General features: G+C 40.5%; 1 protein-coding gene across 2 annotated transcripts in view; it reads left to right on the top strand.

Moving 5' to 3' along the window:
- Positions 1-14,250, top strand: part of AGPAT5 (1-acylglycerol-3-phosphate O-acyltransferase 5) — a 60,122-nt gene extending 45,872 nt beyond the window's left edge. For both annotated transcript variants that reach the window (XM_064447941.1, XM_064447943.1), the window contains exons 7-8: positions 10,000-10,123; positions 11,756-14,250. In XM_064447941.1, coding sequence (XP_064304011.1) covers positions 10,000-10,123; positions 11,756-11,981 — 350 coding nt within the window. In that variant the 3' untranslated portion in view covers positions 11,982-14,250. The remainder of the gene's footprint in view (positions 1-9,999; positions 10,124-11,755) is intronic.

The following is a 14,250-nucleotide window of genomic DNA, read 5'->3' as shown; positions in this document are numbered from 1 at the left end:
GCAAGCATAAATGATTCTTCCTTTTCCCAAATCAAAACCACCTGTGGGTGTCTGTGTGTTACTAACACCTCCTCAATGGGGGCAATAACCCCCTGCAGCATCCCTTCGAGCTCAGAGCATGCGTTCCTCTGATTATAAACTAGGACCTTGTGTATCTCAGTTATTGTCAAGTAGCTCCTACTGCAGCTAGGTATCTGTAGCTTCCCTTTGGGAATTTGTGATCAGAAAGCACACGGTCATCAGAAAACCTCTGCAACACGAAGAGGATTTTGAAAGTATTTACACAGGAGATTCATAAAATTACCCTGCGCCCTGGGCCTCAGGCACATGTGAGAGGAAGCATTCAGCTCCCCAGGCAGCATTTATGTACAACAGCTTGAGGAACTCCTGATCTTTATGCAAAAGTGTATCTAAACCCTGAGGATAACAAAAACAACTTTAATTTCTTCACGCTGTCAGGTTTGGCCAGAAATATGTTGCTGCTTTGAGAGCCTGTGTTTATTTTTGCTTTTTTTGTGCATCAGAGTCCTTTTCTTCTACTCTGTTTGTGGGACTGTTCTCTGCTTATCAAAACAGACTGTCTGAAGGAAAGGCAAAAACATCAATACTAGCGGTACTGGCATAGTTCCTAACAGATCCTGTTTATTTGCTAGAGAGAGCATTGTTTTGAACTGGTCCAATCCTTGTATCTTTTCATGCCTTTTTTTTTTAATTGCATAGTTCAACTTCTTTTTCCATTTCTGAAACTTTAAAAATCTTCCAAGGAAGACACAGATAACTCCTAAATTTGCTCCTTTTCAGTTGCCAGCAGTGGGAGACCCTTTAATCCACAGACCTAACCTGATCTAGGTTCTGTTGCTGGCAGCCTATTGATCAAAACTGTTATGCTTTTGTAGGAAACCTCCTGTTAACTTGGCCAACATACAATATTCACAAATTGTTACAGAGCAGTACAAAGGCCAGAATGCATCTGCTAGAATAACAGATTAAAGCCACTTGAAGATTGTTCCGGTGAACTACAATGTGCAAGTACTGTGGGTCTGCATCAAATATGATCTTCTTTCAGCAAGACAGCTTACAATGACACTCTGCTGCTCTCCAGTGCTAATACCGGTATAGAAAACTACATGTACCATTTTCTAATAATAATTTTTTAAGGATTCTTTAGATCTGGGCATCTTTAGGAAGGTACAGATATGTGATTATTTACCCTTGAATTTGCAGGATTTGTTGATCTTACCTGCCATAGTCCTTACCTGCCATCTTCAGGATTTTTTTATTCTTTTTTCTTTTTAAGCTGTCTTATCCTTCCCTCTGCTTCCCTTCTCCAAACTGAAAATTCAGCTTTTTTAATCTCCTTGATTGTAATGCAGGTACTTTTTCTCCTTAGATGTTTTAGGTTTTTTCTGTGACCTTCTCTGAATCTACTATATCTTCCTTGAGAGAGAGACAGACCAGAACCACACACAGTATTTAAAATGTGGATTCACAATCTTTTTATATATCTGCAAAGTGACTCACTTTGCCTGGTTCTCAACGTCCTTGCCAATGCTGCCCAGTGTTTGGGGGGAATCTGGGGCTGCTGCTGCTCAATTGATAGGATGGTTACAGAGAAGAGTGGGCAACTCCCAAATTGTAACCACCAGTTCCAAGTTGAGCATCATGTAATCAGGGTTTCAGTTATTTTTCCCCGTGGTTGTTTATGCTGAAGCTCAGCTGCCACATTTTCACCCTGTTTGCTCAGCTTTGAGGTCCTTTTGGAGTTCAGCCAGCGTTTGACTACCCAAAAGAGCTTAGGAACTTCTGAAAAAGATGTGAAAAACAGAAAGGGTCAGTGTTTGCTCCCTTCTTCATCTCATTGGTCATGACACAGAATGGAATCAGGCCTCGCATCGGTCCCTGGAGGACCCCAGTTGCTGGATCTTGTCCATTGTGAAAAGTGACCATTAAGTCCTTCCATTTGCTTCCTCTCCTTTAAGCAGCTTTGGGTCTATAAAACATCATTTCCTCTAATCCCATGGCAGCTTAATTTCTTTAGTAGCCTTCAGTGTGGAACCCTTTCAGAGGCTTTATGAAAATATATCATGTCCAGTGAATCCCCTTTATCTGCCTGCTCCTTGACTCTGTTGTAGAAATCGAGCAAATTGGTGAGGCAGGGTCTCCCTTTACAGAATCCACACCAACTCCTTCCCAACAGACTGTGATTACGTCTGTGCTTAGTGATCTTATTATAGACCCTGCTATCTTACCCAGGGATGTAAGACTCTTTGGTTTGTATTTCCCAGCATCATCTCTAAAGCCCTCGTGGGTAGAAGGGAAACTCCCCAGTTTTCTGGCACACTGGCTGTTTGTGATGATAGGTTACACGTCTTTGTTTCTAAATTCCACGTTTGAGAGCTTTTGGATGAATGCTGTCTGGTTTTGGTGACTTCCTGACATCTAACTTGTTTATTTAGTCTAATACTTTCTGTCTGTTTACTTATTGATCTAGTTCCTTTGAGTGATCTGGTACAAAGAATGCAATAACTGTAGGAATCAAATATTTTCAGCAAGAAAGAATAATGCAAACAAATATTTGAAGTTTTCTTGCATGGGCTTATACTTTACCATGAGTGCTGCTCTTCACACCTTTGTCATCCAGCAATGCCACCAGTGCTACAGCTGGTTTTTTGCTTTTGATACATTCAAAAAAGTTAAAATTGTTAGAGCATCCTTTGCATTTTCCAAGTTCCTTTTCAGTCCTCTTAATTCTATGCTTGCATTTGGCATGAGCGGTTTTGTGGCTTCTCCTTATTTGGACAAGCTTTCCATTCCTCAAAGAGGAGAAGGTAGGAATATCATGGTAGCCTCCTTAATTTTCCCACTAAGCCACACAGGTGCGTTTCAGACCCAGACTACTTCTTTTGTAGTGTTACACATCTTTTACCTGGGTTCCTAATAAAAGTTTTTCTGGGGTTTGGTATTTAGGGGCTTTTTCTAAGAGCCTCTAGTTCTTCTGGACTGTTTCTTTTAGCGTGTTTTGACATGTTGCCTCCTCCTCCCTCATTACATAGTTCCTTTAATTGTGTGTTTGTGCGCTGTAGACTCTCTCTCTACAATGCTGAAATTAATTGTATTGTGGTTGCAAAGCACTTCTCACTAACACTGTGCACCACCCCAAACCACATCAGGAATGGCATCTTTTCTTGTAGGTTTTGCAACTAGTTGTTCCAGGAAACAATCTTTATTCTTCCGCTCTCTCCCCCTTCCCCCCCTTTACACCTCATCCTGACGGAAGCATTGGTGCAATTCGATAAAGGTAGCTGGAATCTCACGTTCCTGCTACCAGTCCTGAACTTGCAGCTCTTAGTCAGGCTTCACAATTTCTGATCACTATTATCAAACTTATCAAGAAGTCATGTAATATATCTAATATCTATTTTGCTAGAGTCTGTGATTTCCATCCACAAGGATTTCACTGTGCTTCTGTCTCCTTATTATATAAATCTGTTATACTTTTTATAATCCTTCATGCACACTACCATTCCCTTACTTGTACATTCTATTCTGTCATTCCTATAAATCTGGTAGCCTGGTAACATTTCATGCTCCTTCAAGGTCGCTGGGATACCTGCCTTACAGGGGTAATCTCTTGGTGTCTTGAACAAATGGAGAATTGTGCGGAGAACAATTCTTGTTCTTCTCTTCATGCTTAGGCTTTTCAAGTTTGTACAGAGGCACTTCTGAATTTTGCCCTGACACTGTATTTTAGCCACATCCACCTCATATGTTATGTCGGTCTGAACAGGTTGCTTTTCCTGACCTTTCACTTTCCCCAACTGCTAGCTGAAATGCTAAGATATTTTTCAGTTTTTATTGCCAGTACCTTAACAATGATTCAGGGGCATCTCACTTCTCTTGTCTCAAAAGGTCCCTCAGCTCCTAAGGTGCTGTGTCCCTCACGGATGCACAGACGCTCTGGTCTCTGCATGCATCTCAGGCCTTGCACAGGCGATTGGCAGTATTTCTGAGAGTGCTGTTCCTCATGTCCCAGACTTGTCTCCTGGCTGCAAGCTTGAATTTAGCCTGCAGAACATCCCCTCCTTGCTTCCCTACATCAGCAGTACCAGCAGGTACCAGTGCTGCCCGCTCCTCCACTGCTCCCCAAGTTACCTACCCGGTTTAAACAACCTTTGCTGTACCCTGGATGTTTGCTTTCCCGTCAAGTGCTGCGTTGCTGTACCACTGCTTTATTTTGTTAGAGCAAGCCGTGAAATAGTTTTCTGTCAGCTCAGCTTCAGGTGATGGAAAGCATGAAGCTGAGAAACAATGCAGCACTCAGATTTGTTTGTTTTGCCAATTGATTGTTAATTTGGTTTATGAAGTGAATGAAAGTGGACAGATGGGATTTATTTCTTTGAGGAGGAGGTAGTTTACAAACTGCTATGGTAGATGAACACTTAAGTCCAGACTAATGAAAACATAAGAAGTGGAGAAAGCATCTATGGTTCAGAGAGGAATGTCTTCTCTGTCATGGTTTTGCCTGTACAACCCCACTCACCACAACTTGCGATGTTCTGTTACTGGAGAGACATATTCTTACACATTTGAAATACTAGTTACTCAGAATAAATATGTTAATCAGATTTCCATTTCCTGTGATAACACTTCCAATTTATCACAAACAGTACTGAAATCTGTTAAAACAAGAGAGAATTGGGGGCTCTTTAAAGTGGACACGACTTCAGTTTGTCCTTTCTTAATTTTGAAGGACTTTGGCAACAATTACGTTGCAATAAAAGAGACAATGTAGGAGGTTGAAATCTGAGCTACTTTATTGCTGTCGTATTTGAAGTGCATATAAAAATAGACTTCATTAGTAACTGAAAACTGGAATATCGGTTTAAGTGTAATGCTACTGTCACAACTTTCTTAAGGGGCAAGGCAAATCATTTGGAGTGGTGGAATGAACTTCCGTGGTAGCATTAAGGTAGTCTGAGGCCATTTGTATGTCCCTTCTCAGTTATGTCTATGCTTTGGAGCTCTCCTTGCCTCACTTTCCCTGGTAATGGTGATAATTTGAAACAGAATTAATCGGCTTTTTGAAGGTGAGGAGTTGAAAACTGGTGGAATTTTGTGGAAGCCCCAGCGAGCAACACACACTTCCAAAACATTAATTTGCAATTATAAGCTCTGCAGATCCAGTTCCTTTCCTGGAGGCTCTTGTACCCCGTTCATTACTCCTAATTCTGCACTGAATCGTTCAGTCCTGTGTTAGTGTGAATCCTGTCCTGCAGAAGGAGGGCCACAGTGTCACAGTTTAAGAATAAAAAAATGCTCAATCCACCTTATTATTTTCAATTCCTTCCTGCTGCTGGGGTTGGTCACTAAAAGCATTACAAACATTCTGCACTTTTATCTGTTACTCAGCCAGACAGAAAGGTTTATTAGGAAATTATCTCCTACATGACAGTCAGTCCACTTGGCTCCCATACAACTTGTTGGTGTTCATTTAATCCAAATCATACTTGGTTCTTGACTGACTAATGCTGTCCCCAATATAATTTTTTATTATTATGCATGATTTGCACTTACATTTTGTCTTTTGAAGGAAAGTTCAGGCGTGTTTGTTCCTGCAGTTAAGTAGCATAGAATCATAGAACAGTTTGGGTTGGAAGTGACCTTGAAAGTTCATCTAGTCCAACCCCCCCCCCTGCAGTGAGCCGGGACATACTCAACTAGATCAGGTTGCTCAGAGCCCCGTCCAACCTGGCCTTGGAAGTTTCCAGGGATGGGGCATCTGCCGCCTCTCTGGGCAACCTGTGCCAGTGTTTCACCAGCCTCATTGTAAAAAAATGTCTTCCTTATATCTAGTCTGGATCTACCCTCTTTTAGTTTAAAACCATTATTCCTTGAACTGTCACAACAGGCCCTGCTAAAAAGTCTGTCCCTGTCTTTCCTGTAGTCCCCCTTTAAGTACTGAAAGGCTGCAATAAGGTCTCCCCGCAGCCTTCTCTTCTCCAGGCTGAACAACCAACCCCAACTCTCTCAGCCTGTCCTCACAGGAGAGGTGCTCCACCCCTCTAATAATTTTTGTGGCCTTTGGACCCACTGCAACAGGTCCATGTCTTTCGTGTGCTGAGGGCTCCAGAGCTGGACACAGCACTGCAGGTGGGGTCTCACCAGAGTGGAGTAGAAGGTCAGAAATCACCTCCCTCGACCTGCTGGCCACACTGCTTTTGATGCAGCCCAGGATACAGTTGGCTTCCTGGGCTGCAAACGCACATTGCCAGTTCATGTCCAGCTTTTCACCCACCAGTAACCCCTAGTCTGCTGGACTGCTCTCAATCCCTTCATCCCCCAGCTTGTATTGATATCAGGGGTTGCCTGGACACAGGTGCAGGACCCTGCACTTGGCCTTGTTGAACCCCATGAGGTTCACACGGGCCCACTTCTCAAGCTTGACCAGGTCCCTCTGGATGGCATCCTGTCCCTCAGGTATGCCAACCGCACCACTCAGCTTGGTGTCAACTGCAAGCTTGCTGAGGGTGCACTCGACCCCACTGAGTCATTGATGAAGACACTAAACAGTACTGGTCCCAGTATGGACCCCTGAGGGACACCACTCATCAATGATCTCCATCTGGACATTGAGCCATTGACCACTACCCTCTGGATGTGACCACCCAACCAATTCCTCATCCACTGAACAGTCCACTCATCAAATCCTTATCTCACCAATTTAGAGAGAAGGATGCTGTGGGGGACCGTGTCAAAGGCCTTACAGAAGTTCAGATAGACAACACCTACAGCTCTTCCCTTGTCCACTGGTGTAGTCACTCCATCATAGATAGGCCATTCCGTTGGTCAGGCAGGCCTGGCCCTTGGCTGTCTTGAATCACCTCCATGTGCTCCCTGTGCCTGTTATAACAAATTCTGGCAAGTTTAGGGATTTGAAAAGCCTGTCAGATGTTGGCCTTCAGGGCTAGTGTCCCTGAAGTTAGATGTAATTTGCACATAATAAATTGCTTCAATAAGATTTTGTTTCTTAGCTTAATTACATATGTCTTTTGGGAGTTAAGCTAATACAAAATTAAGGGTCATGGGACCACCACAAACCTTTAGAGGTTGTGATGATAAAGTGCAGCTGTTTCTTCTCAAAACCAACCTCTCAATATATTGTTCTTACCCACTGGTGTTCTTATGTGATTGCAGTTACATTGTGCATCTGAAAAAAAAAATGGATTAGTTGCATTAAACCCTGACATGAATTGGATAATTAAAGACCAGTGAGATTCCCTGACTGGCTTGATTGCATGCATTACATTGTCATCTGCAGATGTCCTGGATGCCCAGGCTTTGCATAAAACGGCCTTGAATCAATGGGTGGGAATCGGGATCCTCTGTGGGGGGAGCACCTGCAGTTGCAGATCATGCAGCCTTCGGCGAGACTGTACTAAGTCTTAAACTGCAAGGGAGGGTAAGGCTGTGGAGAAGGGCATTAGGGTTTACAAAGGTGGGAAGTTAAAGTTTTAGGATCTTCACGTATGGGGACTCAATTTAGACTGGTTGAAGAAGACTAATGTGGGAAGTGGTGAGAACCAACTTGCATTGCAACTGGGGCATAAGGTAGAAAACTAGCAGCGACACTTAGATATTTGTGGAGGGTTTTTTGCTTTCTAAGCAGATTTGTAGAGTTGCTACTTTCTGCTTTGGTGGGGGAAGGTCTTTTGAAATACTTAATGTCTTATTCCCATTTTATTAACTAGAGCTTATTCTTGATACTGTACTCTGCTGTCTTCAAATGACCAAATATCAATATTTTTTGCGCAGCATAACATTAGCTTTAAAAATACCATATAGCTATTAATAATGCTATCTCATCCAACTTAGATTTTTACTTGGTTTATAATTTTCCTTAATAATTTATAACTGAGATTATAAATAACATCAGGAGAGAGTTGTGTGTTCCTATGCAGAACATTCTATGTGCTATGAAGCAAAAGAAACATACACTATACAGAATGTTTCAAATGTCTTTTAAAGCTAGATCTTCAGCCCTAGGTGAATATACACAGCATAGATGCTTTTTATAGGAGTCTAGTACAAAGATGACCATATCATCTGGCTTCCAGGCATTTGTTTTCTAGATAGTTTTGCATATTTTTAGAGTGTTCCACTTAATAGGTAATGCCACTCAAAAAGAGGATTTGTACATCAGTGAACATTATAAGCATTTAAGACATGGATAAGACATCTGTTGTTTTAAAATATTAATAGTATGTTTTTAAGTGCTGATACAGCGAATGACCTTTATATAGTGGTGCAGATAATACCCTCAGAAACAGATCTGGAAAATCCTTCCTTACCATTAAAAGCAAGAGGAAAAAACTGCTTTCAGATACATGAGCACTGGTTTCTTTATGGTTAGTAAAAATGTTGCACATAAACCTGAAGACAATATCTATAGTACCATCATTCTGGGCCTCCAAGTACTTCACTTGCCTGCTGTCTAGTAGCTGTAGCTAGGAGACGGTTTTACCAGGAACTTTTTAGTGACAGTTGTGTTTGCTACTCTGTGGCTAAGAGGTGGACTTGCTTCTGGTTAGAGCCCTCAGCCATTTCTTCAGCTGATGGCACGTGGGCCATGTTGCTGCCTTTACGCTACGGTGCGGTTCAGTGAAGGGCACTCAGCCTGAGACCTAAACAAAACTGCACACAGCATCAAAATGCCATAAGACTTTACTGGTCTCCTTATCTCTTCTCCTTCCCTCCCCCTCTACAAGCATGTAAACACATTTCTATGAACAGGCTTTTAAATGTCTTTAAGGCAATTTCTAGTGTTATAATAAGGATTGCTTTTCCAGCAAAGTCCTTAAAAATAAATAATCTTGCAAAGAAGAAAAACAAATAGGGGGATATCTGCTTTGGCAGACAACAATAAAGATGTACATGCAGCGACAATTATTTTGCACAGTCATTCCTCAAGATACCCCTAACAGTTATGGGTCAAAGTCTTCTGTACATCTGCACTGTTGTCCAAAAAATGTCAACAACCTAAAGGGACCACCCAGTCTGTGTTACATTTGTTGCCCATCTGTAGGAAGGCACTTCTGGTCCCTTTTCAAAGTATGAAGATTGTCCAAATTTTTAAGGATTTACATCCTCACATGCTCACATCATGCATCTCTTTCTACAGGGGTGCTATGGTTACTACAATACCCCTTGCTACTGATAAATGCAAAGGATTATTAATACACAAATACTGGTGGGTTTTTCATCCCATGTGTAGTATTTTTACCACTTGTTAGTTGAAGAAATCCCACAAGGCTAGTTGAGTAATAGAGTTTTGTTTGTAATTGGCTTAATGCTTGCTTGCTAATTTTTTCTAGGGACAAATTGAGGAAATGGGGGAGGGGGGTTGCAATAAGGCTGTCTCGAACTTTGTAAGACAGAAGAAAAATGAAGGGATGCAAAATGGAAAGCAGCATTTTGCCCTATTGTACTTTTTAATTACAGGTTATTACTTAAACTGCATCCCATTTCCTCCTGGAAATGCTTTGGGAAATCACTGTAATTCTGGTTTTGTCATCCAGGAGCAAAAAAGAGAATTCAGATTTCAAAAAGGACAAGCAAAGAGGATTGCTTACTTTAATCAAAATTGCAGGCTGGATAACATTATGGCATCAAAGTTATTGCATCATGCACTACAGAATGAGCAGATTGCTGCCGACATAGAAGTGTAACATTCAAGCACAGCATTTTACAGTTAGCAGGGTGCATTTTAGGACAGTTTTTCTACGCTGCACGTGATAATGGGCTACCGTTTCAAAAGTCTGTAGGCCAGATAGTTCAGTGAAGTGCTCAGGATCCAAACATAAGGAGGGGAGGCTTTTGAAAACTGAAGTTAGGCTTCCAAGGCACTTACAGCTACAAGGTCAGATTTTCAGTGTATTTTAGACAAATGAATGCCCTACAGTGTTTTTGTAACTTGGTCCTGTTGGTTTGCTCTCTTTTTAGAGTTTCTTTGCAAGGAATGCCCAAGAGTTCATATTTTCATTGATCGAATTGAGCTGAAGGACATTCCAGAAGAGCAGATGTATATGAGAAGGTGGCTTCATGAACGTTTTGAAATAAAGGATAAGTGAGTAACAATGTGCAGAACTTTCTGTTTAAAGAAGCTGTCGTCTTTTATATTAACAGACATATCCATGATTTCTGTGGTATCAGGAGTGCAAGCTGTAGGGCTCTCTGAAGAGAGGTGGTTTTGGTACTCTTGTGCTTAAAGCTTTTGCACAGGAGGCTGGAATTCCCAGGTTTTAGACCTTACTTAGACTGAAGAGCTGTGAATCCATGTTGCAGGCAAGACCCATGTTCATCTGAATACTCCATTTATCTTCCTGGAGCCAAGTCATGCACAATCAGGAATGTAAGATGCCTGCAGTAGGCAAGCACACAAAAAGCAGTTTGATTCTAGCCTCGTAATCAGTGTTAGGTTAGAGTTAGAAAGGGGCAGGTCTTGATCTAATCTCTTCTGCCAAAATCATTTATGCATCTTCCATCAGACAGCGACTGAAATAAAACACAAGTAACCCCGGGATCCCTACCTTCACTGGGGAAGTGAGGTGAAGTAGAAGTTTCATTTGTCCATCTTTGAATTGTAGCAGACCTAATGACCTGGCTCCCTCCAGCATCTCCAGATAAGGTCACCAGTGAGCATGTGCAACAGATCCCGGGGACCTCGTGCCTAAATGTGGGAGTTCAGTACTGTTTGAGAGATGATGGTTTAATTTGCTACATCTGAAGTCCAGCTTAAGGGAGCTGAATCTGTTCCCTTCCTAAGTCCTTGAATACATTGAGTGAGATAGAAATTTCCCTGGTTCTTCAGCTATGCTCTGCTTTCAAATTGTTCTGCCAGTCTCATACTTCATGGAAGTAAAAAATGGATTAATTTGTCTGGTGATCTTTGAACCCATGATTATCTGTAAACATGGCACTATTACTAAAGCATCTTAGAAGTTTAGGATCACTAAGTAATTTTTCTTTTCTTCACTTCTGAGAGGCAAGAAAGTCGGAATTTAATTTTATGGACAAGTAATTGAGAGATAAAATAAAAGGCTGTCCAGTGGCCCACAAGTAGTCTTCTGGTGAAGACCAGCAAAACTGAACCCTGATCAACTATGTCTCATTGTAGACTCCGGTTGACTGGAACATCTTTCCTGGGACCAAAGCAGTCTGTCAGGCGAATTTAGAGACACTTAAAACCCAAGAATTTTCAAATCCATTTATTATTGGTTTTCAAAAATAGGAGGAAAAAAAATACTACGAAACCTATGGTGTAGCATTTTACTCTCACATGTTTGTTATTAGTTTATTTCATGAAGATAATTCCTCCCTGCCTTCAGTGTTCAGTGGTTAACTGAGTGCTATTTTGTCCTACAATACCTCCCAGTACTCTGGGCTTATGTGCTAAACGCTGAATGAAAAGAATTGTTTTCAACTTTTATATTCAGCGTTAAAACGGTCCCTCCGGAAGATCTGCTTTATTGCTCACCAGGGCTCAGGTAGAGTACTCTGACATGCAGCGTTACTTTGAACGCGTTATATTCTTAAGGCATTCTGATTTATTAAACTTGTTACAGATGAGCTGCTACGTATTGTTAAACTGTTTGCTAAATAATGCGTGATCAGAAGCAGTTATTGGATTAAATTAAGTTGCTTAGAACTTCTTCCTGCTGATGCATAACTTTGACCATCTCCTTTTGTCTGCTTGTAGGTTACTAATAGAGTTTTATGATGCGAAGGATTCTAAAAGAAGAAATAAGTTTCCTGGAAAAAGTGTTCATTCCAGACTAAGCCTCAAGAAAACTTTGCCATCTTTGCTGTTTTTAGGTGGCCTGACTGCTAGTATGCTTCTGACAGAATCTGGAAGGAAACTTTATGTAAAAACATGGATATATGGGACTTTAATTGGCTGCCTGTGGGTTAGCATTAAACCATAAGCAGATGTTAGTCTCCAATCAGTGAAATGTGCAGTCCTTTCTTGCACATTGCACCAAACTTTTTCCTGACTTTATAGTAAAAAAGTGTAAATAAAGCCTTATTGATCGAACATTGGATATGATAGAATTCGCGACTTAAGCCTCCGTGTGGTTGGTCTGGGGAAAATAAATGTAGATTTTCAAATTTGCTACTGATTTTTGCTGAAATAATGACAGATAAACCAAGTCATATGATAAATTGCTTTCCCCATGAACTAACATCCATCTCTATCTGCAGATTTGATGAAGTATGAGTTATGCATAAGGGTGTCTTAAGTGGACCTGTGAATGTATTTACAGAGATTAATTTAGGGTATATATTTATTCTTCTGATATTCATGTTGATTTTTCGTTACTCTTTGGTGCATTGCAGCAGCTCAGTTGCATCTATCCCAGCTGTATCGCAACTAAAATCAAAACTTTTTTAATTTTGCTTTTCAGTTTTAGCTAAATACCGTGGTTTTTTAAAGGGATTATGTAAGCTGGCAAATCACAAGACGTTACCTGAAGTAGAATAAAACGTTCCTGAGAACTGCTGTTCATGGGGAAGAAGCTCTGTTTATCTAGTGCATGATTTTTTTATTATACTGCAGTATTAGCTGATTATTTTAAATACGCAAAACATTAAATTTAACTGAGCAAACAGCTTATTTTGCGCACCCTGTATTTGTGCACAAAAGGAATGTATGCAGTATAATGAAATGTTAAGTTTTTGTTTCTGGCCTAACCAGACTGTAGCCTACCTTGTGTCTGCGTTATCCCTAGCGCCTCGAGAGTTTCAGCTGAGCTCACAGACCTTTCGTGTGTACGTGCCATAAGCAGAAGTTTCCTGTTACCTCACAACTTTCTGGAAGCAAACTCTGACATTTGGGTAATGCGCAGAATTACTGCAACTTCAGGAGCGTAAGGGTATGGTAACGAGGAACCTTCAGATGTTCCTAAGTCCGAAGTGTGTGCCTTTTCCCACTGATCTGATTTAGCCTGATGTTTCATGATCTGGCGGTCACCTCCGTGCTGTAATATCACACTAGATTCTCAAGTCATTCTAGGCGATGCAGACTGCAGCTGATTGAAGTTACAGGGTTGATGTATACGATTTGCACAGTAGAGTAGTAGTGAAAGAAATGCATATCCTATCAGTATTTCACCTGCTTGAAAATATACTTTAAACAGCAAAATCGACAAACCCTTACTACCAGAAAGTGCGATTCCCATGGCTGGTATTTTTGCTGGGGAAGCGCCATTTCCTGATGTCAAGGGAATAGTCTGTATGTAGAGCGATGGGGTAGGAAAGAGGATGAAAGAACTAGAAAATATTTTTGTATCACACTTGCAAGCTTTAAATGTGCATCTCTTTTTAGCTTCAGTGCGATTTGTCTTGCATTAGAGTCCATCATGAGTTAAATGTCTCTTAAATTTATAACTCAGTTTTTCAGATTCTACCATTGCCAGTTAATTAAAGATACTGTGTGTGGTTTTTTTTACAGAATTTTATAGACTCATTACAGTTCCACCTTAAAATCATTCAGTACAACTTTCAGTTTGCAGTTCTGTGTCCTTCCATAATGGATTTTGTCACTGGAGTTATTTATATCAGTGATTGATTCAGGATATGTTGATGAACCATTTTAAAAACAATGACTGGGAACAATGTTGAAAAACAGTATTGTTATGAGGCTGTGAAACCAGAAAAAAAAAAAAAAAAAAAGCCATTTTATGTAACAGCCAAATGTGCTCACATATAGTTCTTCCTATTCTCAGCTGACATTTCCAGTGGGTATAACCGGAAAGCAGTGTTCCTATGTTAGTGTGATCTTCAATCATGGAATGAAATTTTACTCTGACATGACTAAATTTCTTTGTAACAGCTAAGAATAACATTTAATTATACATCAAAAATCAATGCAAACTGCTTAATCCATTTGTAGAAAAAGAACTGCTATTTTGGAGAGTCTAATGGCCACGAAATATTGGATCTCTCTTGCTGTTTAAGTACCAGAAATATAATTGATGCAGTGCAACGACAAATGGGATGTTTATTTTGAACCTTATTCTCTATGTTAATCTTAATTATTTTTTTTCTTGCCATTAATTTATAAAGTTTTGAAACTGTAATTTGCTGATGTATTTGGCGTTGGGAGTATCTCATGCTATTTCTAAATATGCACTGATATTAACTTGAAATATTTCTCCATTAAAATAAGAAGAGCCAATGCTCATTCAACTTTTC

The sequence above is a fragment of the Phalacrocorax carbo genome, chromosome 3 (genome assembly GCF_963921805.1).
Source record: "Phalacrocorax carbo chromosome 3, bPhaCar2.1, whole genome shotgun sequence".
Lineage (NCBI taxonomy): Eukaryota > Metazoa > Chordata > Aves > Suliformes > Phalacrocoracidae > Phalacrocorax > Phalacrocorax carbo.
The sequence above is the reverse complement of the archived record's forward strand: the minus strand, read 5'-3'. Positions and strand labels throughout refer to the sequence as shown.